This window comes from Arvicanthis niloticus, chromosome 5 (genome assembly GCF_011762505.2).
Source record: "Arvicanthis niloticus isolate mArvNil1 chromosome 5, mArvNil1.pat.X, whole genome shotgun sequence".
Classification (NCBI taxonomy): Eukaryota; Metazoa; Chordata; class Mammalia; order Rodentia; family Muridae; genus Arvicanthis; species Arvicanthis niloticus.
In genome coordinates this window covers 77,837,887-77,861,964 of record NC_047662.1, presented here as the reverse complement: position 1 = coordinate 77,861,964, position 24,078 = coordinate 77,837,887, and the positions used below count along the sequence as shown (strand labels likewise).

General features: G+C 42.7%; 1 protein-coding gene across 13 annotated transcripts in view; it reads right to left on the bottom strand.

Annotated features, from left to right (window-relative positions):
- Window positions 1-24,078, bottom strand: part of Cdk5rap2 (CDK5 regulatory subunit associated protein 2) — a 176,080-nt gene that overhangs the window by 26,781 nt on the left and 125,221 nt on the right. For all 13 annotated transcript variants that reach the window (XM_076934786.1, XM_034503416.2, XM_076934784.1 and 10 more), the window contains 6 exons: window positions 21,317-21,448; window positions 15,618-16,191; window positions 13,571-13,803; window positions 6,609-6,657; window positions 4,350-4,528; window positions 147-266 (listed from right to left, as the gene is read on the bottom strand). In XM_076934786.1, coding sequence (XP_076790901.1) covers window positions 147-266; window positions 4,350-4,528; window positions 6,609-6,657; window positions 13,571-13,803; window positions 15,618-16,191; window positions 21,317-21,448 — 1,287 coding nt within the window. The remainder of the gene's footprint in view (window positions 1-146; window positions 267-4,349; window positions 4,529-6,608; window positions 6,658-13,570; window positions 13,804-15,617; window positions 16,192-21,316; window positions 21,449-24,078) is intronic.

Sequence of the window (24,078 nt, the reverse complement as noted above, 5' to 3'; positions counted from 1 at the left end):
TGAGGACCCAGCTACGGCTTAGGACCCCAGAGGCTGGCAGACCTCTCCAGCCCACCTGGTCCACAAAGAGCCTCCTTAGACAAACACATCACAGTGCAGCAACCTACTCTACCCAACTCCTTACCCTGGGAAAGGCCTTTCCTCACCTTGGTCAGTCTCAGACCCCTGCCGTTCCAGCTGTTTCCGGAGCTTCTCATTTGTTTTAATAGATTCTTCCAAATGCTTTCTCAAAGTTCGAATTTCCTGTATGTGTTCCATTAGTAAGTCTGTAGGAAGGAAGAACATTTTAAATTTAAAATATGAAGCCCCCAACAAATTGAATAATTTATAGATTATGCAGAGATCTTGAAATTTCAACAGTTTTGGATATATCGAGACAGTCAGCAGCTGGCAATTCTTTCGCAAGCTTGGGGGAGGCTAAGCTATTTCCCACAGCCCATGGCCACATCTCTGTAATGGCTCTCTGCAGCCATCCACGAGGAAGCAACTTTACATCACACGCAAAAATTATACTCCATACAATTTTAATGCTAACTGTAATGTAGTCTTTTATTCTTTTCGATATCAAATATTAATTTAAAATCTTCCTTATGGTAAAACTAACAGATCACTTTCAAGTCGGCCTGAACTGCCTAAGAGTTGATTAAACTACGTTTATAATGAATCCAGATATTTTTCAAGACTAGTTTTTTCTTTTCTTTCTTTCTTTCTTTCTTTCTTTCTTTCTTTCTTTCTTTCTTTTTTTGCAAGGAATATGTTATCCATTCATGTATCACTCATTAATTTTAAGACTTAAAAGAATGCTAGTGAGAAAGGTAATAATAAGTGTGTTTTTGAGATCACTCACTGTGTGCATATAAACACGGAGGACCTACTGGGGCTATTTATATCATTAGGTTTAGGAAAGTTCTCCAATATCATTTCCCAAATTGCTCTACTTTCAGGACTCTATTTAAGGAGCTCATGTAAAATGCTCACAGGTATTTGCCAGAATGCATGAAATACACACCAGAGCTTTACATGTAACAGGAAACTGTAACATCTCAAATTGTTCATTGAACTGAGGTCCATCCACTATGATGCAGAATTACACAGCTATTAAATTATGTTATGAAAACTATAAATACCATGGAAAATGTATTATTATGTTAAATTTCAAAAGCTATGAAATTGGTCACAACATAATCGCAGTTCTCTATGTAAGAACATGAGGATAGCAGAAGCAAACATACCAAAGAAGCAAATACAATGAGCTATTAACTGCAGTTACTTCAGGGTGATAGATTTCAGGTTTCTCAAAACCCCCATTAGACATTTTAACATATCACATAATATATACAAACTTAATTTTTCCAAATTTTCTAGGATAAGCATGCATCAATTTTTTACCCTCTATATATCTCACTTCAGCAGAGGAAGAAGGCAACACAGTTTCACTCTAGAGGTAGATTTCCAGAGTCAATGTTTAAAACATAATCACATTAAGTATCCAAAGGCAAAACTAATGTCTTTAATTCATCAATTAGGGTACACTCAGTATGTCTTAGTAATGTTTGTTTTAAAACATTATACTAATGTTATGACCCAGTTTTAATTCCTCCAAAATGGCTTTCATTTAAAAGTAGCACAATGTTACAGATCTTTTCCTAATTAAATAGTAATTTTGCCATGAATTTGAATGTTTATGAGATGACTTAATTCCCAGTCCTTCAGCTATCTCCTATTAATGCCAGAAGTGTGGCAAGTCATTTGGTAGGATGTCTGCCTCCCACTGCAGCATGGTGGGGAAGGTTGTCTGTGCACACTCGCGGTGTACCCAGCACTGGCCCTCCCAGCCCAAGCCTTGAGGCCCCTGCAAACCTTCTTCCAGGAGCCCTTCAGCCCAGAGTCAACCAGGAGCTCACTGGTTTGAGTGCAACATTCCTTGCTGGTTTACTTGAACCACACAGTACAGGCTGTGAAGTGATGTTGCTCCAAACAAGCCATCGTTCACAGAGTCTTTGGCTGGAAGTGAGAATTATCACAAGAGCTGGAGGACACACTCCCAGTGGAATTAGATACTATGTATTAATTATGCAGCCATGCTGAGAAGAAAGAAACACTATACTAGCCTTTCCAAACTGGGAGAAATGGATCTACCTGTCTTAACAGTAAACTCTTCCATAAGTGTTAACTCATAAAAACCATAAATCTTATAAAAAGCTACCAGACACAAAATGAAAGAATAGGAAAAAAAAAATGTGTGTCTTCTGCCAGGTAGTTCCAAATTTGGAGTATCTATATTAAGAAAATGCCCTCAATTAAGAGGAAGGCTTTAGTTCAAGATGCACCCCACCCCCAGCATTGTTTACAATTGTGAATTTCTACAAATGACTTAAATGCTGAGCACTAGGAACATAAGGAAAAATACAGCTCAGCCATTCAAAGGACTGTTCTAAAGCCACTAAGAGTGACATTATCTAACAACATGTCAGCAAGTCTATGATAGAATGTTAAATGAGCAAAGGAAAAGATGCTGAATTATCTCTCTATACAGATTACAAACATGACAAAAATGAAGAAGAGAAACAAACCAAAAAAAAAAAACAAAAAAAAACAAAAAACAAAAAAAACAAAGAAACAAAAAACCAGTGGATGTATTTGGACGGCTCTAGAGAGCTGGGTTCCTACTCAAAACAGAGCCAGAAATGTGCATGAGTGCCTGAGGCAGCCCAGTACATCCCACACAGGACAAAGCCAGCAGAGGGGCCTGAACACCTAAGAAACTTGAAAAAATAAAATTTTTATCTATTATATCTTATACCTATTACCATATTAAAAACAAAATACATTGAGAGGCAGAAGAGAGCTCTGCCCAAGAACACATAGAAAACAGGGATCACATTCCCTCTGAATGACCCCAAAGCCTTTGTCATAATGACTACCATATTTCAGCACTCAAGCATATTGGGGGCACAGTCTACCTATGTGACCAGGCGTCATACAGCAATCTCAGTATCTTGGAAAGGGACTGAGTGTCACAGTAGAGTTAGTATAAAAGGAGGGAGATGATTTACAGTTCAACCTAAAGTAGATGAAGGCAGAACCCACAACCAGAAGTAACAGAGAAATCAAGTACTCACAAATTCACAAAAATCTGAGAGATAACCCCAGAACTCCCAGAAAATGAGATCCATGTGACTAACTACTAGAAGACCTGGCTGGTCCCTGAGTTCTATCAAGAATGTGCATGTCATATTTTAGCTATGTCTAAGATGTGGGACATGAGTGTCCAGAGGAGTCTCAGAGGACACCTTGGGCCAAAGGTTTGACTCTAATTTTACTAATGTATCGGTGAAACATCTCCATCCAAAAAAAATCTAGCTGTGTAGACCAAAAGCTTCAAACCACGCTCATCATCGACAGGCACTTTGTGCTTCACAGCAGAGCTGGGCAACTGAGGAGGACACACCTTGCATGGCTACAGATATTCACTATTTAGTCTTTTGGTAGAAACTTTGCTTAGCATATCTGCTCTGCCTCTGTGGTCCTTTGAATGTTTGAAATATATGGAATGACAAGCACTAGGACCAATTTCCTAGCCAAACAGAAGAAACTGAGACGGTAAGGTGAAAGGAGATTGGGGGACGGGCCCCGGGAAGCTGATTTTGCCAGTTCAGTCCATATCCAGAAGCAGAGCAAGGCAGAACGTATGTGTCTCGAAAGTCCTACATTGAAGACCTCAGCACAGATGTAATAGTATGAGGGGATGGAGACCCAAGAGGAAATTAGATCATATAGGATTAATGTCCTTATGGCATAGACCACAATGGAGTTCCCCTGACCTTTCTTTCTCTATTCCAGGATTCAAGTGGGAAGAGAATCCTCACTAGAACTCAGCTACACTTCCTATAAGGTACCTTGACCTCTGCTGTTCACATACTAGACTTGTGAGGAATGGTTTGTGCTGTCTGCTGTCCCCAGCATCCATCTGCAGCAGCCTGAGTAGATCTAAACAAAGGGCTTGACCTTATAGCCAAGAGTCACACCTTAAGGGACATGTTTCAAGATGTTTAGAAACCAAAGAAGGAAACTAAGTACAGCAATCAACCCCAGGGCTTTCAACCCAGCCTGTGAGAAGAGCAGAATGCGAAACCATACAAGTCATTTAAAAACAAGCAAGACTTCCTCGTTGCCACCCACACTTTTCTCACCATGGGTCCTTCTAGTGATAAACCACCCTCCATGAGCAGCTTTGGCCCTCAAAGGCTCTCCCTTTATTGGCAAAAATGGTCAGACATCAGCCCAATATTCTTACAAAGGCAAGACAGCCTGGTTATGCCTCAGGTGCTTCATGACATTTTGCTTACCTTGAGGAAAATTGCTCACCATTGCTGGGTACTTCTCAGCCTCACTGTCTGGCTTCGGGTCTCTGGACAGGAAGGACTTCTCAGACATTTCATCATCTGACAGAGCATGAGAAGCAGAAGCCTCAGGAGATTCAGGAAGGAGATGTTGGTAGGGTAAGTTGTCTTCCTCAGTCCTTAACCTTCAAGATTGAAAGATAAGTCATTTCCAACTACAACCTGCTGAGATCGTATAGTGTAGACTGTATTTATAAATTTATATGCAAACATGTATGTATCAATTATAAGCCAAAAGTAAGAGGCCATGGATATGAGAAGGGAGGGAACATGTGAGAAATTAAAGGGAAAAAGCTATGCTATAAAAAGAGAATACTCATATGAAATTCTCAAATAAAAAAAAAGAAATTCATGTTTAAAATTTAAAAAATGAAATGTACCATTCTGATCCGAAGCTCGACAACATATTTTAATATTTAGGGTTATTTTCTTTTTTGTGACAGGCCAACCCACGCAACTTCAGCCAGCTCTTTTGTTTCCTTATAACAATGAATAAACAGTGACATTCTGAAGACAGAATGGGCTTCAGTTGGGGCGCACATCGGTGACACCTGTTACAAAGTGCTGTTCTCTCTGTTCTGGGTCTTTATTTGTCCTCAATGACACCCCTCTGAGGAAGAATGCACTATTGCCCTTGACAATTGAGGTAGCCAACGCTCATCATGAGCCAGGGGTCATCTCAGTTACTAAGTGGCACCACTCAGATCTGACCTACTCTTGCATGGCCCCACAGACTCAGGAGAATATAGGAGTCTATCCAAATCCACGGGGTGGCCTTAGACTTAAAAATCTGTAAGTTTTCATGGTACCCCTGCAGACTCCCATATCATCATTCTGGCAGTCATTTGGTTGGTAAGCCACTAGGAAAACCCACCTGAACACCATGAAAAGCTCAAGTGAATCTCCAATAGAGATAAGCTCCTTAATTTAAGTTCTTTTCACTGCCCTTTCCCCATTACTTATCAGTGGCCAATCTCATTATTCATGCACTTAGACAAGAGCGAAGGACTCTGAAACTGCAGTGCATCCATTAACAGGTAAATGCAAGTGCAGCTGCACCCAGACAGTGTGATGAATCCCGGGCTTGCTGCTGCCTTGGGAATGGACAGCTGGGCCAAGGGTACCCACTTCATTAGCTCAGGAAACCTGAGTGCTGAGTCTACAGCTGAAAATGGTGGAGCAGAAGGAAAAGCAAAGCCGCCAGAGATGGAAAGGAGAGACACACTTGGTTGAAGAGGTCAGAAAGAGGTTCCTTGTCTCCCTTCCACTAAAGTTCCACCCTAACTTCCCTAACTTCAGAGGCCCCCATTAGTCCTGTAGAAGGGTGTTGGGCTGAGAATTCCTAACACAGCTCCTGTGGACCACTCATGGGGCCAGCTTGCCCCTCCAGCCATGTCTTCTTTGCATCCACCATAGACATAATCCAGGGAAGTCCCAGCACAGCTGCTTTGATTTTTCAGATCCCGTGACTAGGTGGGACAAGTGCCACTCAAAGATGCATGCTTTTCCATCTCTACAGCTGCCAGCAGGATGTGAAATAAAAATGGATGCATAGGTTGAAGTAGGAGGGATCTTTGGTGATACTACAGAGGAACGAGTGCTTCTTTTATGACCATAGAAACTTTGATAGGGACACCCCCCTGCCTGCCAATGAAATCTATGCTTCTGCATCCCAGACAATCCATTTCTTCATTTCACTCCCAGGAACCTCAATGGCCACACACATGAAAGAAGGTATTCCACAGCCTTTGGAGCATCAAAACGTTTGGACAGAAGTAGGCAAGTCCTCAGTACAGCCAGTTGGCCAAAAGAAGTATACAATCCATGTTTCATCCTTATCCTTAAAAGGCAGGGCAGCAAAACTAGTGCCAGAGCAAGAAAGACTTGAGTTCTAGCCCTAGCTATACCACTCAATTGCTGGTGTGTAGTTCTGACCCATACGCTCCTCATTCTGAACAGCAAATGGAAATGCTTGCCTTGTGGCATCAGAAGCAACAAGGGTAAATCCCAGTTGGTACTAGACAATGCTGTACTCTTTGAAGAGGGGTGAGCCAAATGGGAAAGTAGTGCAAACCACATAGTTAAATGCCTCATGTACTAAGCAGCAAAGTTACAGAAAGAAAGGGAGCCTTAAGTTAAAAGAACTGGCAAGAAAACCAAAGCTGGACAGTCCTGGTGTTTTCTTAGCATCTGCTACACACTCACCTCTTTAGCAGTTCATTCTGGGGATGTGGTTCCACTCTGGCTGATTTTCCTGGAAGCAGAGACAAGATCAGAGGATGACAACAATTTTCAAAATGGGTTGCTGGTACTTCCTTGTTCAGGTATTTGCAGAACCATGGACCTGTATATTTAAAGCTCTTGAAAACAATCAGACCTTGGGGATGGGACCACCCCAAGTTCAGTTTACTCATACTGTCTCATGCACTGGGTCCAGATGACAGGACTGAACCTAGAAACCAGCCACAATGGTTCTCTGGATGCCCCTCCTTCCTATTTCTAAACAGATAACAACAGGGCCAAGCTGCAAAGGCCTGTCATCCTAGCTATTTAGTAAACCAAGGCAGGAGGATCCTAAATTCAAGCTGGTTTAAGCAACTTAGTAAGACTGTTTTCATAATAAAAATGCACAAGGTGGGCTGCTGGGTCTAGGGAGACATCTATAGTAAAGTGTCATACAAGCATGAGGACCAGAGTTTGATCCCTAGCACCTACCAACATATATTTTTAAAGCAGCAGTTTATGACTATAATTCCAGTACTGGAGAGGGAGAGACAGAAGATCCCCCAGGGCTTCTTGAAGAGGCAGCCTAGAAAAATCAGTGATCCCCAAGCTGAATGATATGGAAGACAGGGAAGACATGTAACATCAACCTCTGCCCTCTACTCCAGCAGCCCCGACCTTACACACACACACACACACACACACACACACACACACACACACACAAACATATGTATACACACATGAACAAGTACATACACAGATACAGAATAAAAGGAGGGCTAGAGACCGAGTATAGTGGTAGAATGTACAGGTTAGTGGTACAGTGCAGCATATGTGAAGTTCTGGGTGCCATCCCTAGTACCATAGAACATAACACAAATATCCTGTGGCACTAACAGAATATATGTTCACCATGGGGAGTAACAGAATCATAAAGCCTCCCTCTTCCCACCCCTCCCCTAAGCTGGCACAGTCTTGAACTGCCTTCTGTTCTCTCTTCCATGCATGTGGGCAGAGATGATACAGACTTCATTTTTGCACAACCCATTTTAGTATACATATTTCTCCTACTAAGTTTGCTTTGGAGACCCCCACTGTGAAGATCATGCTAACATTCTATGGCAGGTACACGTGGACTGTATCTTGCAGTTCCCTAGTGAGTATTTAGGTCATCTCCAAATTTTCATTTTGGTAAATAAATGACACAAATATATCTGTGCACATGGATTTATCTGCATTTAAATTATTTCCCTAGGAAAGACTCTTAGAACTGGGATTAGTGGGGAAAGCAGTATTGAAAGGTGCAGTTGAGTGCAGTTGAAAAGGCCACTGTCAACAGCAGGGGAAATGACTAACAGAAACAACAAAAGAAAACAAAATAAAGCACAGGATGCTGTTGGGAAAAAGACGCTGTGCTCTGTTCTTGCGTGTCATCGTTTGAAAGGATGCACAGGCCCAGATTTCAAAGCAACTAACAACTTTATTTTAAAAATACTTCAAAACTCTGGAAATTGCAGACCAGGATGAGCTCTTTGAAGAAACTGATGCATGGCTAAAGAAAAAAAATAAAGTCCTTCTCTTGTTGCCTTGAAAAATGAGACTATAATTAGACTGTACCCACAGTGCTTTAAACTCCCGGAGGAAAAGGTCCCAAACATCACCTGTAAGGAAAAAGAGCACCAGAGCAAGCGCGTTTGTTTTACATCGTGATTCAGCTCACAGTTCTCACCGGGAGGCCTGTGTGGCAGACAGGCTCCATTTCTATCCCAACAAATCACCACATACCTAATAGTGTACAGCACTGTTACCCACAGAAGAAAGACACATGGCCCCAGTGAAGAGGCACCAGCCCGAGTACAGTTCCTTTAGAATGTACTCTCTGCCTTGGGTTCACTATAGTTTGAGAGTGCCAGAACCTGCCTCCACTTTACAGTAGGAACTGCAAGTCCAAGGCTCTGTGCTCCATTCTCACTTCACTGCAGGCTACAGCTCAGAGCAAGTAGCTTGTATTACATCCAATCATCTATGCCTGGATTTTTTTGGTCATATCTTTCCCCTACTAGGGAGACTCTGTGGCTTCCAGAAGTTGGCAACCCACCAGCCTTGTAGATGCTGTAAGTCTCTAGTGCCTATGTCTGCCTTCTGTACTCCTCCTCAAAAGGAGGAAGTCACAATGACTGAACCAGATCTCAAAGTCCCAGAGTGAAGGATGGTCCCTAATGGGTCAGACAACAGCTTAGTTGCCACTGGTGCTGCTCACCCGCCTTCAGCTGATGAAATGCCTCCAAGCTCAGAACTCAAGACAGGCCACCAGCTCAGCCTTGCCAACAGCTAGAAGCTATTCAAATACTTCCAAACAAACACAAGATGGTAGCCTGCTCCATGGGTATCACTGTGCACTGACAGCTCCCTCCTTCACAAACATATCAGATGTCTTTGGTTTAGGATAGCTGTAAGCATCCTGAGCCTCCCGACCATGAGCTCATCTTAAAACTAGCAAAGATCTGGACTCATACCCACAGAAGCAAGTGCCTCAATGCCACCAACAGAGTGAGTTCGCTCACTGTTAAACAGAAGATCTTTTGAGTAGCTTGTATTACATCCATCCTCGATCACAAAAGGGTCCTTTGAAAGTGAAGTGACAAAGGGCTGTCACTGTGGGATTCATGAGGGAATCATAACAATTGATAAACTGAGTTTCTTGGTGGAAACTGCCTCGACATAGGGTAGCAGAAGACCATCTGTCAGCTTGGGATGCAGGGCACGAAAGCACTGTTTCCAGCTCTCTGGCAAACCTAAGAACTGTGAGCTCATGCAGTGAGGGAGTATCATGTTTTAAAACAGACATTAAAAAAAAAATAAGCTAGCTTTCCCTTTCCTGGGTGACAAATAAGACCACAATGAGAAAGAGACTTGTGAATGGCTGAGCCAGCCTGTCCCCTGATGCTCTTCAGAAGCCTCTTCTGGCACAGAATTCCTCACCCAGATTCCAGGGGTTCCCCACACTCAAACCCAAGTTCCTGGCATCTCCAACTCAAGCCCAATCTTTTTCCTTCCTGTCCACCAGGGCTCCTCCCAGGAGCCTGGCACCCACCGAGGATACAAGGATGGATGTGAAACTGTCCTGTTTGCCCTCAGTGAGCTCACCTCCAAGGAGATGGTATGGTGAGGAGGGGCAGCATGGTGGTGGTAAGATATCTCCAGAGAAAATAAACATAGTCCAGCATCAGCCAGAAGGGAAATTAGAGGAGGAGGATGGACAGCTTTGTGCCTCCCCACTCTACCCCACCAGTTCATTTGTTTGCTTTTAAGGCAGGATCTTCTATGTATCCCAGTAGCCACAAACCCACAAGCTTCTTTCCTCAACCCTGCTTGGGATGATAAACCTATACCACCATGTCAGGCGTCTAGGCTACATCTTTGAAGCATGAACTACTTACTTTATATAGCGGAAGAGAATCTGTGGTGACAGGAGTCAGAACACTTTGTTTGACAGTCTGGGCCACTGTTGTAACCATAACTTACTTATTTTCTCCCTCCCTCCCTCTTCTTTCTTTCACACCCTGTTTGAAGCTTTCCCTCTTCTCCGAGTCCTTCCCTTTGTTTACCTCCCCTCTACCCCACCTCTAAATCTTCTTTGGTTTCACTTCAGAAAAGGGCAGGCCTCCCATGGATTCCAACCAACCATGGCAATATCAAGTTGTAGTCAGATTAGGTACCTCTTTCAATCATGGCTGTCAGCTCCTGAACTCCCAATGTTTCCAAGGGCAACACAAGACACTTAAAATAATCTCATTTAATCCTTACAAACAACTCTATTAAGGTAGGTGTTATTACTTCCATGGAAGATATCTGACCTTTGAAGTCGAATGACCCACAAACCAGAGTATTAACCCCAATTTCTGACTCCAAAGGCCACTCTAGCATCCCTCCGATAGCCTATACCACAAAGTCAAAGACTGTCATGTGTGGGTTGCAGATAACCCAGAGTGAAGAACAGGAACAAGCGCTCTCTTCTACTTGGGATGAACAAAGAAAGCTTTGAGAGGATCAACACAGTTTCTATAAAGAGTGAGTACAGCTTGTATAGAATGGCACTGGTCTGAGCAGTCACAGAACAGGAAATGTAACAGGAACCCTTTGTCAGCACATTCAGCCTGACAGAAGTGAGACAGAGACACATATATCAAAGTGGTTACAACAGGCTGTCAAAGAAAATCTCCAATTCAGACTCTGCCATCTCCTGTGTGACCTTGTCCAAGTGAGCTAACCTATGCTCCTCAAAGGAAACAAGGATAGTGCATATTTCCTCCTGTGCTGAGAATACAGCAAACTTACCATGAAAGCTGCCTTCTGTATCCCTGCACTGTTTATTCCGTCAGACCAGGAGAAGTCTTGAGAAGTGAGGAAAAGTGTCAAGGCAAAGGATCCTTAGTGATTGGCTTCTATTTAAGTGGCCAAACCTTGACAGCCATACTGAGTTCATTGAGGGGCTATCTCCCAATTGTTCCTGCACTAATTCTAGCGCTTTGCTCAATTATTGCGTTTCTTGGATGCAACTTGTCTTTAAAGACATCATGATAAGGCTATACTGGGAAACCTGACTACAACTCTAGCTACAGATCTACTCTGTGTCTACTCCTATGGGAGATCTGAAAGCTACAGACCTTCACTCCAGAAAAATGCATACTCCATATCATCTCTTCAACTTCCAGACCCCTCATGGGATCCTAAGTTCCCAGCTCTGCCCTTAGCAAGTGTCAAGAAAGGACATTACTACCTATTCTGCTTCTTAGATTCTGCCAACCAAATGCTGTGACAAAAATAGCAAGAAGGCTCTGAGATTCCAAGTCAGTGTTCTTTATAACAGTCCCCAAATGGACACAACCTAAGCGCCCATCCCCTGGGAATCATCAAATAAGGCAAGGGACATTTATATAGAAAATGTTCTGCAGCCACTAAAGCTTAATGTCTGTTATCAATCACTGAGCAAAGGAAAAGGTTGCAAAGAGTCCTGTTGCTATAAAAAAAAACAAAAAAACAAAAAAACACCATATTCCTAAAGGGTCCAGGCACAGAAACTCAAGGCTGCCCATGCATTGCTACACAAATGATACAATCAGAGTAGTGATTGCCTATCATTCCACAGTAAACATGCTTGGTATTTTTTAAGGTCTATATTTAAATGTTTGACAATTTGTGCCATATAACTACATTCCGTACCAATTACTTTATTGTAAACCCAGTTTATAACTCAAGAGCCAGACCCCTTACATGGCATCCAAAAAATACCAGCCTCTGCTTCTTTTTATTCCCTATGAAGGGAGGAAGCTGCAGTGGGGTTCCTGTGGCCTTTATACCTCGAAGAAAATGAGGTTCTACAGTTGTGCCATCTGCCAGCTTTGAAATGTTCCTACCTCCAGAGAAAACCACAAGTGGGATGTTTGTCAGACTCTGGCTGAGCGAGTCATTGAGCAGCCAGCTGAAGAGGGAGAGCAGCTGGTGTTGGAGGCACTCTCCCCTCACCTTCTGGCCAAGGCCAGGGCCAGAGCCATCAGAAGAAAACACAACAAAACATAATGGGCTTGGTCAATCCAGTTTGATCTGTCTGCCACTCAGTTACTTCTGCACTAGTCAGTGAAATCGAGCTTATGTAGAACACAGGAGCCAGAGAGAACAGCCTTTCTAAAGCTGCAAATAGGCTAGTGCTCCTATACATGGATCCTCAAAGCGCTTAGAAACCAATGCCAGGAAGGCAGCCTATGATAGGTCTTTAGGAAAACCATTAACAGCTACCAGATGGGTGAGCTACCCTGTGTTTATCCTGGAATTAAACTGTTCATACAGGGACCAAGGTAAACTATCAGTTCTCTGTGAACAGAGACAGAACAGTTAAACCTGGCATTACCAAGTACCCTCTGTCTCTGGGAAACTTACTTCCTCAGTTAAGGCCAGGTTCCTAACCTGTAAAACAACACACAGTTCTGAGGATTTAGCCTCAATTTACCATTAACACATCTGACCAGAAGTACTTGGTCATGAGAACCACATGTCACTCACAAAGCCAAGGCCTAACAAAACGGAGTGTGGTGGTTTGAATCAGAATGGCCCTCAGGGGCTCATATATTTGAATACCTAGTCACCAGCAAGTGGCACTATTTGAGAACATTATAAGGATTAAGAAGTGTGGACATGTTCGAGGAAATGTGTCACTGGGAGTGGGCTTTGAGGTTTCAAAAGCCCACAAAAGACCAGTGTGATGCTCCCTACCCCCTACAAATCATGATGCAGCTCTCAGATACTGTCTTCATCCTGCCATGTTCCCCACCATGATGACAATGGACTAAACCTCTGAAATTGTAAGCAAACCCCAAATAAATGATTTTTCATAAGAAATTTGGTCATAGTGTCTCTCCATAGCAATAGAACAGTAACTATGACACTGAGCAGCTATTGTGCAATTTCAAGGGCACTGTGATGCTTCAACCAAATAATGTCTACAATACCAAAAATACAAATAGATCTAGAGGGAACAGACTTATGCTAAGAGAGCAGTTGTAAAACCCCAGCATGGCCGTTCATTCCTAACATGACCACAGATAAAGTAGTTCTTCTCATGGACCACTCTACACACCATAAGACTGGGCTTCCTCACTTGCTTCCTCACTATGAGAACCAAGAAAAATGGAGCAGGAGAGGGGACAGTGATGTCGGTGAGTGACAGGACTGCTGTTGTCTTACAGAGATGGTCCAGGAGTACTTACCCAATAGGATGATCAAGGAAAGAAAGGAGGAACAAGAGAAGCAAAGTGCAAGGACTGTGAAGAAGGTGGCTGTTTGGGCTTAATAGTAGAGCAGCCAGGTCAGTGTGTACAGCAAAGCCAAAGAGTCAAATCTGCCGGTGCCCACTGAAGTCATAGTGAGTGCCTCTACCTACTTACCATGGAGAAACAGCTTCTCCAGTTGCTCTAGCAGTCCAGCACACTGTGTTAGCTGCTCCCGGAAGCCCTCGGCCACACAGCTGTCCACATCACTGGCCTGCAGAAGCTCCTCAAATGCCTTGATCATGGTACTCATGTGTTGACGGTAAATGACACAGATGTCATGGCTATCCTTAATTTGCTGCCTCTGAAGGGAAAGCTCCCTCGCTTGGGACTGAACCAATGAATCGTATCTGATAAAAGAGGGAAGGAAAATGTGTATGTCATTTTAGAATTGAATTTTTGTGACCTTAACACTAATTGGAAAAATGACAGAGCATAATTTCTGAAAGCCCACAGCTGTACAAGCATATATACTTTAGAAAAATTGAAACTGTACAAGGTCACTCTTTCTTTGAGTTCAAACAGCCAACAAATGCTTGAACAGAGATTCTTCTGCAATATTTTTAACCTTAGAAAGCCCCCAATTAAAGCACAGATTGGCAAGGACTCAGGAGAACAATTAGTTTCCACACACTCTTCAAAGACACTATTCTGAATTGTAGAAACAAATGCCCCAAGGGTCAGGGACCCACTGAAAATTCTCACCAAGTACAAATATGTATATGGCAAGGGTAAAAAGATAAGACTGTTTGCTTTCAACTGAAAGAGTCAGACTCCTGGCTACTACCTTACTGAGTGACTAGATCCCATCAGTCATGGGAACAAGTTATCTTAGGTCACCTGGTTCTCCCAGGCTTCTAACAAATGGATTCATGCAGAAAAGAACATCTTTCTCAAAGGTATTTAAAGGTAAAGCTTTGCTTTTCAAACACACAGATTGTCAAGTTTTATCATACAATACTGCCACCTCACCACCAGGTGTCACCCTTCTCTATGCAGGCCCCAGAGTTGTTAAGAGCAAGCCTGCAGCTTCCTCAGAGGAAAAGCAGACACAGCAAGCTGGATCTAGAGTGGCCTGACAGGTACTCCTTCCTGTTCACCATGACCACTGTTAACACCAGTAACCTACAAGCAAATCACATGACAGCCGTCGTAAGGGTGGGGTCCAGTGCCATGGAAGACTAAGAGTGGGCTTGAACTCTGGCAGTGGCTCTGACCAGGGGCAAGTCACAGAAATCTGACTCTCAGTGTCTTCACTAACTAAAACAAATTGAAAACGTCGCCTGCTCAGTGTGTCTGGAGTTATACAGTTGAGTTCCTTCTAAGTGGGGTGGCATGCACTTGCAATCCTAGCACTCAGGAGGCAGAGGAAGGAAGATTATGACTTTGAGGGCAGCTTGAACTATGTGGTGAAACTCCATCTCAAAACAAAACGAAACAAACACTTCCGAGCCTGCGGGCTGATACAACAGCCTGTCAATAAATAAGTAAGTTTCCCTCAGTCTTGCTGCTTGGGTAGCTTTGAAAAAAAAAAAATCACTCTAGCTCTTGACAATTCAGAACAGTGCTTTTCTCAAATTAGTAACAAATGAAGGTCAAATTTACAGACTATCCCATTTTTTGCCATATCTCATGAAGCCAATGTACATATTTATAACTATAAAGCATTATCTTCATGACCCAAGAATTTTTTTTGCTTTCAACACAGGCTTATTTCTCTAAGATGACCTTAAAGGGTAAAGATATGGAAAACATTTATATTCTTCCCAATCTTCTTAGGACATCTATTTTATTTCCACAACATGGCAAAAGCCAGTAACAGAGTTCAAAAATAAACACAGCAGGCAGATCAGTAAACACACTGCAATGCACCGACTGATTGCTGTGGAGCTTCTACAGAGTCCTCAGCCTGAGGAGGGCAACACCTGTCTTGACAATCTCAGAAGCTGCCCAGCTCCTAACGTGCACATGCATGCAGCAATGCTGTGCAGCCTAGCTTTTCACTCTCACCCTGGCTGTCGGAAGCCCAGGTGAAGCTTTCCTTAGGGGACACTCTACCCACTCACGGAATAGCATTCCCTCAACAGCTTCTAGGTTCCTACCTAGCAACAACGTGGGAAACCTGCAAGCCTAAGGAGGAGGCTGAAGCAGGAATAGGATATACCTTGATGGTGAGAGGTCTCGGAACTTGTTCTGCAGGTTATGGATTTCACTGAAAAGTTCCAAGTTCAAATCCTGCTCCTTCTGCAGCTCCTGCTCCTGTTCCACAAGCTGCTGCTTGAGGCCCTCTAGCATCCTGCCATCAATCATCTCTGGAGTTAGTGGACGGAGGATTTTCATGTGCTTCACATATCGTACTTGGTGCAAACTTGAAAATGTCATCTCTTCTTCATCAATACGACCCTTAGGCTTGTTCAAGCCATCTTGGGCTCCTTCTGTCCCACACAAAACTGTGATAATAGCTTCACTGCACTGAGAGTGCTTCTGTAGCTGAACAATGATGTTCCGGTAGCCTTCCAGCTCGGTTTGCAAGTCGTGGATTTTCTGTTTTAAGTCTTCTGTGTCATCGGGGATATTGATATTCTCAGACTGGTCAGTTTCAATCACACTGACTTTAACAGAGAGCTGACTCTTGGAATCCAGGTAAGTGGCTATAGAGGATGGGCCTAGGAAGTCTTCAAGGTTCTCTTTGCATGCTGGTAATAAGGCAAGGTCATCAGGTGGACAAATTTCAGAATCTGAAAATCAAATACTTATCTTTGTCAGTGTCTCCTCTGCTGCAATCAACTTCTTAACTCTAGAGTTTCCCACAGTTGAATTTTGGATCTTATATGTCCCCAAAGCCTCTGTTTTAAAGGCTTGGTTTATAGCAGCACTGGAAGGTTGTGCTGTGTTTAGGAGGTGGGGCCTTGTAGAAAATAATCATCACTAAAGAGGACTTTAAGACTCTATCTCCAAAACCCTGGTTCCTAAACAGTATGAGCTCAACAACTATACTTTATCACATGCCTCACCAAAGGCTCAGAGTGACAAGTCCAGGCAGTCATGGACTGAACCAATGAGCCAAAATACTTTGTTCTTTCAAGGTGATTGCCTTAGAAATTTTGTCACACTCTAGAAAGCTGTCTAGCATATTATTTTACCACTCAATCCATCCTCTTTCTTATGCTGGAAGCCACCCAGCCCCACACACCGTCCATGGCCCTTTTCCCCACATCAAGCTGTTTCACAGTTCCATGCTTTTGCATGTACTGTGTCCTGAATGACTATTTGTCCTTCCCTACTCAAGCCTAACACTCCTTCTTCTATGAGCTTAGCTTGGGACTGTGCACTTCTTTGTGTACAATCATGTGTCCCCTTGTCTATGCATCACATACATGTAGGTTTCCATGCAAGGCAGGAGAGAGTGGCAGAAGCAGAATTAAAGGCAGCTGTGAGCTGCTGGACTCAGGTTCTGACATAGGTCCTTTGTAAGTAGGTGTTCTTATCCACTGAGACATCTTTGTAGGCCTAAAAAATCTTCGTTAAAATCAAAAGACCTGGTCTTCAACACTGGCTCTGCCACTTTGTTTTAAAAAGCCTTACTTGAGCAAATTAAGGGGCCACTCTGATCCTCCAGAATTTTACTTGCAAAGTAGCAAGAACACCACTCAGGAGAAGAAGCAGCAGTATTTGTTTGTTGAGATTATGTTGAACAATAACAGAAAAAGAGTGAATAATATACTCAGCAGTAAATGAAGCCAGAAAACAGGGAATAGTTCTTGCTTCTCTCGAACCAATTCGTCAACGATGGAAGAAGATGTCATCATAGAAAGCATCAAAGCAAAAGCTGGCTAAGGAAAAGGCTTTAAAGACAAGATGAGCTGAACTAGATAATCTAGGATGGCTTTCAGAAAGATGGTCTATGGAACCACAGGTTCTACAACTTGTTCCTCACAGTCTCAAAATCACTCTTATCTCTCTTAACAATGTCAACATCATCATTTGATTTTTGGACATCAGTGGGCACATGTCTTAATAGAGGTATTTCCAATATAGTATTTCTACAGTACACAATATGTCATCAAGTAGACATGCTGTTCATCTGTTTCTCTAGTATCTGGCACAAGATGGGAGATGGAAAAGGTACATGATAACTACTATAGCTCAAGGAGGGTAAGAAGCAGAAAGAACAAACAACTGATCACTCAGCAAGGTTTTCTTCTAGAAAGTCATGCTCCAAGATGAGGAAATATATACCTACTTAAGCCCCATAAGCTCCATGTGTCCCAGGAAGCTAAGGATGCAGCCTACCACATTTATAGACCACAATGTCACATGCTGCAACATCAAAAGATTCAACAGCCCTGTGAATATAGAGGTTTCATACCATAGCCCGCATTTGATAACAAGAAGAAAGAAGAAATCCTTCTTCCCTCAAAGAACTAAAGATTAATCTTGATGCTTTTTGTTAAGGAATCATACAACAAAGAAAAATGCAACTCCTACACAAATGTCAATTTGAGACCAACTATGATTGATCTAAGTATTTGGATATACAGCACTGAGAGTGCCAAGGGAGTGTGTATGCTCACACCTCCATTTTAAACTCTTCTCCCAACAAACCAACAAGCATAACATTCCTATATGTTAAAGGTACCCTTTAAAAGTACCTTCAAGGTAGTATGGAAACATAATACAAGTAGAAGCTTTTTAAAATATAAATATATATGAAGGTGATCTAAATAAAATGTCAAACAATGGGAGAGACAGAGTCCTAATTGTTCATCACTTGTCACCAAATAAAGCCTTCAGTACTGAGAATGATTTACATTTAATTGAACTGTTGGTCAAAGGGGTCCCATAGGAATCTCCAAACAACCCAGGCTGTTGCCAAGGCTAGGGGTTGCTCTCAGAAACTAACAGCAAGGCCCCATTACTGAAGAAAACACCTACTTGCTGAGTATGGAGAAGTCAAACTGGTAGAAACAGTCTTCACCCCCACGTCCTACGTTCTAGTATCTTTGGTATAGGAGGGTGCTCTACATGCTACCGGAAGTGAAATGTAAACACCAAGCCAGCCACGAAAGCTTTATTCTGCAATGATATTCTGCCTGCAAGAATTGCTAGGGCAACTGTGACACAAAAATTTTGGGAATAACCAATCAATATCTGGTTTGACTTAAGGATCACTCCATGAGACTGGAATCTATACCTGATACAGCTTCAGGGACCAAGAAACGAGATAGCCCAGGGACATAGGGTAAAAACAAATACTATTATTCTTAAAAAACAAACAGACAAACAAACAAAAACAAAAAACAGTTTGCTATACTCAGATCAGTGCCTTGCGTAGCCATCATCAGAGAAATATCCTCCTGCAGCAGATGAGACAAATACAGAGATCCACAGGCAGACACAATGAAGAGAATGAAAGACCATAGAATACACAGCCTTAAATGGGATGTCTCCATCAAATTCTTCCCCTCAGAGTTCATAGAAATCTCTAGACAAGGAGAAGGAAAGAGTGTAGGAACCAAAGGGGATGGAGGGCACCATGAAAATAAAGTCCTTTAAGTTCTCATGAACTCATAGAAACTGAAGCAGTAGTCAAGGACCGTATAGGTCTGCCCCAGATCCTTTGAGTATATTTTATGGCTTCTAGTTTAGTGTTGTTATTGAATTCCTGAAGGAGTACATCAATGGTCTCTGATTCTTGTGCCTTCTCTTGGGATATTTTCCTTCTATTGGTTTGTCTTATCCAATTCCAATGTGATAGTTTTTGTTTCATCTTATTATACATCATTTTGCTATATTCTATTATTATCCATTAGAAGCCTCTTTATTTTCAAATCAAAAACAGAAAGGAGTAGATCTTGGTAGGTGGGCAGGTGAGAAGGAACTCGGTGGACCAGAGCCAGGGGAAACCATAATCAGGATACATTATGTGAGATAAAAAAAAAAAAACAAAAGACAAAAACGATTTTCAGTAAAAGGAAAGCAAGATCAATACCAACACCACCACCACCAACACAACCTGTCCTAAAAAATAGTACCCTTAAAATTCCACCATCTACAATAGTTTGTGATTTAGCAGAGGCAGGGATTTGACTTCTTAACTCTAAGGTCTATAGCAAGTCTTATGGCCTGCATCAGTAAAGCAATGTGACTTTGCTATTCTCTGCTTAGCAGTCCAAGATAAAGGTCTAAAGAAACTACTTTCAGTGTTTGGTTAAAACTATATAAATATAGTGGTAAAGGAGTGTATGTTGTACGTGTATGTATAGGTACATGTCTGAACTTAAAGGCTGGCATGCCTTGGACATAAGACTATGCATGTACCAAAAGCAGCCTATGTGCCCAGCACCTCACCTGAGTTGTCTATGTTACTGAAGGCTTTAAGAGCTGGAGGCTGTATCCAAAGTAAAAAGCAGAAATACCATGCTTTCTGCCAAACCACTCCTATGATTGGGGTCCCCTGTGTCAAAAGCATGAGCAGAGACAGCTCTGATGCCTCAAGAGTAAGGCCAACCGGACCTGTGCAACTCATGGCCTGCATTCACTCCCCAAGCAGCTACCAAGGTGTTCTTGGTAAAGGAGCCAAAGCTAAGGTGTTGCCCATGGCATGCAGCCCCGAGCCAGGCAGTCACTGACCAAATTAACTCAATACCAGTGCTCAAGTCCTAGGATATTAAAAAAGTATGCCCACAAAAGCTACATTGAGGGTAGAGACTTCAGAATGAAGGTTTAGCCAGACAAGAAGAAAAGGAAGAATTCAAGCAGAAGCAGCCGCATGTGTACTGCAATGGATGCATACTCAGCAAGATAAATACACTCAGTGACAAGTGGTTACGGAGCGGGGAAGGAACCGTCCAGTGACTTCCACTATTCAGTAGTCATGAACAAAGACCAGGTTCCACAGGCTCTAAACACAGCACAACCACTCGGGACCAAGTGTTCAAACACAGGAACCTGTGAGAGGCATTTCACATGCAAACCATAACCCACAGTAAGCTAATCAGCACTCTGTCGCCTGGTATAGCAGCTTTTGTCTGAGAGCCCAGAATACACCAAAGAAGCACGAGGCTGTGCAATCTTCCAGGTTGGGGAGAATGCACAGCAGAGGTCCTGAGACCACAGCTCAGTCTTTTCCCAGAGGCTGGTTATTCCCTGGCCATCTTGTCACAGATTTAGAATTCCCAATGAACACAACTCTACAAAGTGAATTCAATCCAAAACAAGAGTGATTTTGTTTTTAATAAAAAGATAAAACATCTAAGGGAAAGAGAGTAAGCATAAGCATTAGCTCATCTTGAATAAACCAGAATTTGGATAGTCACTGTACTGTCCTTTGTGTCTATCTGTGTACTTTTAACACTTCATAATTAAAGGGAGGTGAGACAACTTGCTGAGGCCCTGCTCATCTCTATATCATCCCCACTGACCTATTGGGAAAGCTCACAGTCTTGGTCTCAGCAGCAGGCTTTCCTTTGATATACTCCTCCTGGATGGATACAGACAAATTTAACAACAGCTCACACTAAGCTAGATCCTAGTGGCCTGCTACAATCCCATAATGTGTGAGATGCTCTGAGAGATGATTGTGTTATACTAAACAACCTGAGCCCATCTTCTACCTTAAAGAAGAGTCTGATAATAGACCAGTAAGTCCCAAAGATGTTATGTTGTTCCCTGACTCTTCTGGCTCCTTACCAGCTATGTGACCCTAAGTCAGTCATTTTCATTTTAACATCACCAGTCCTATGTGTTATATGGGAATGATAATAAAGGCCCACAAGAGAGCCTTTTAGGGCCTAGTAAGGACTGATAGAAAACAGTTCTGAATAATGTCTAGTACTCAGTAATAGGTGGTTGAGTTCTAACCGATCTCAAAGCTTGTATATTGGTCACTGTCCACTTCCTTGTCTCTTCCAGCAGAATGTGTGGTTTCAGGTCCTTCTTGCTCGCCTGGGCTGTCCTGGAAGGCTGTTCTCACAACAGCCTGGGCTGCAGGCACTGGCAAAGAGAAAGAAAAATAAAACTGTAGATTAAAATTTAGCCAAGCAAATGAAAAGAACACAAAGATACAACCAGGAGAATAAAAACACTGGGGAGGCAAAATGTAATTTATAAGATAAAATTAATCTATCGAGCTGCCATAACAGGACATAAAAGCATAAATATAGTGCAGCTTGTCTGAAATGGTTTAAGTCCAAGTTCTCAAAAAACTGAGTGAGAAAATGAATTCCATCAACCCATGCCCACTTTTGCAAATGTGAGAAGCCCAGAGGCTCCTGGGTGATGGCCAGAACAATACCTGGCTGATGCACTCCAGGGTCTCAGCAAGTGTACAGAGCAGATGGCAAGTCCCAGATAAATGCCAGTCCCTCTGCTGGGCTGAGTCACCTCTGTCACAGTGCTTTCCCCTCATATGTCACACCCCACCAACACTGATTTAATTATCTGCAACCTCCATATATAAGACAGGGAACTCTGAGAAGCTAGAGAATTCTACGTGATCTGTCTGTCTCCTAGACTCCGAGCTGGCTGGAGACACACTAGGTAGTCAGATAATGTGTACCAACAGAATAACTAAATGCCTAGATGTGTGGAAGAAAGGATTAATGGGAAGTGGGAAAGTAGGGAGAATCTGATTCTATGGATTCTATGACTGACCCTGAAACCTCAAGTAAGTGAATCTAAGAGACAACCTAAATTAAAGTGAAGCCACCTCTGGCTGCAGAGGATCAAAACATTCCTATGAGAGTATTTATGTGCTAGGTCTCATGAAGAAGAAAGAATACAAGCTTTGGAGTCAGTTAAGCTACATCACATGGAGCCCTGGCGATGAGTACCAGCGTGACTATGGCCAAGTCACTCTGTCTCTTCAACTGCTGCCTGGGCTTAAGATAGACAATAATTACTAGAGCTGCCTCCAAAGACAGTAGGAAGATTCAATTACATCATGTATTTAATGTGTGAGATGGGTTCTACAATTAACAGGGACTCTAATTTTAATGCCACAGGAAACCCAAGGCTCTGAGAATTACCTCCAACCCCTAACTCACTCTAGAAATGCCCTGGTCAGAGACAATTTCATATCCAGTACTTGAATCTTTAATGGTAAGCTAGAAACTGCCAAATTTTCTGAATATTCGTCTCAGCTCTTGCTCTAAGAGAACCTGGGCTCTCTCAAGGAAGCAGCTTCTCCTGCAGCCTTTGAGGTAGAGGCTATTATTCCCACATCCCTGTGTCCTAAGCCTAGAGTGTCTATAAGAACCTATGCTCCTTGCTACCATATGCACCCCACTCATTCCTCCAGATATGTCAACTGTGCAGCTCCTGCAGCAGACTGCCTGCTGATTGATCACCCTTCCTTCCCTCAGTCATCTCAGTCCCTGCTTCACTGGGTCTCTATAGATTCACTAGAAACATGGAACATGGTGGCCCCACTTCTTCATATATCTCAACAATGGAATTCCTCAGGTGTCTATCCATGCTGTCTCCATCTTCTCACTGTCATGGTTTCCAGTGCCACAAAAGCTTTCTTCTTAAAGGCGTCAGTAAACACAAGGCACATCCTCAAGGCACATTCATCTGATCATCAGTATCTGCCTATCACTCTAACTTAGCTTCTGAGATGTTGAGACGCCACCCATACCTGGTGTCCCTCCTCACCTGCTGTTCTTCCTCAGTTCAACTTCTAACCTCTGGAACTCCCCAGTCTCAAGAATGGCTCTGAGCTCTACAATAGCAAATATTAGCACACACGGCTGTTCCCTGGTTTCTTGTTGAGCTTATTTGCCTCTTCTGGACACCAAATTCACCTGTCCCCAGCTGCCTACCTAAAGTCTTTACTAAGACGTCCAAAAAACTCTTAACCAGAAATTTAACATCCCCCAAGCCAGCCTCTCCTGTGGTCTTCCTACCGTGCTACAAGGCAACTACATCCTTCCAGTAGAGCGCAAATGAAGATATCCCTTTAAAACACAAGTTGTCTCCTTCCTTCAAAAAGTGAAATAATGCATTTTTAGACCTTAGGGTCTCCAGCATAACTTTAATGCCACTTCATACCGAAGCAGTACCAATGATATGTGAATGAATGGAGCTGAGTATCAATAAGCTTAAATCACAAAAGCAATCAGCAAGCTTGATTTGGACCCAATACACTACTTTGTCAAAGACAGTACTCTGTCAATTCCTGCTTTAAAACTGAAGTCAGATCATGTCACTCTGAGGCTCAAAAGCCTCCAAAAGTCTGTAATCTTATGAAGATGGTATCTTACAATGGTCTTTTGAAGTAAACTTGGTTTGCTGATCACTGAACTCATCTTCCACATCTCTGCCTATCTCACATGCCATGCACACCAGCCACATAACTGCTCTCCCTTCTCTATACCCAAGTCCTCAAGGATAAGGCAACACCATGGCCTTTCTTCTTGTTCCTTCTCCCAGGAGGATGAGCATGATGCCATCTCCTAGTTTCCAACCAATCTTGTCGGAGCATCCCAACATCAATGATCCCACTGAGCATTAGTGAACCCAGTTGACTCCTCATTCCCCACGCTCTTCAGCCTGCTATACTTTTCTCCACAGCACTCTTTACAAGCATTGTATACACAATTATAAGCTTGTCTTAACACACA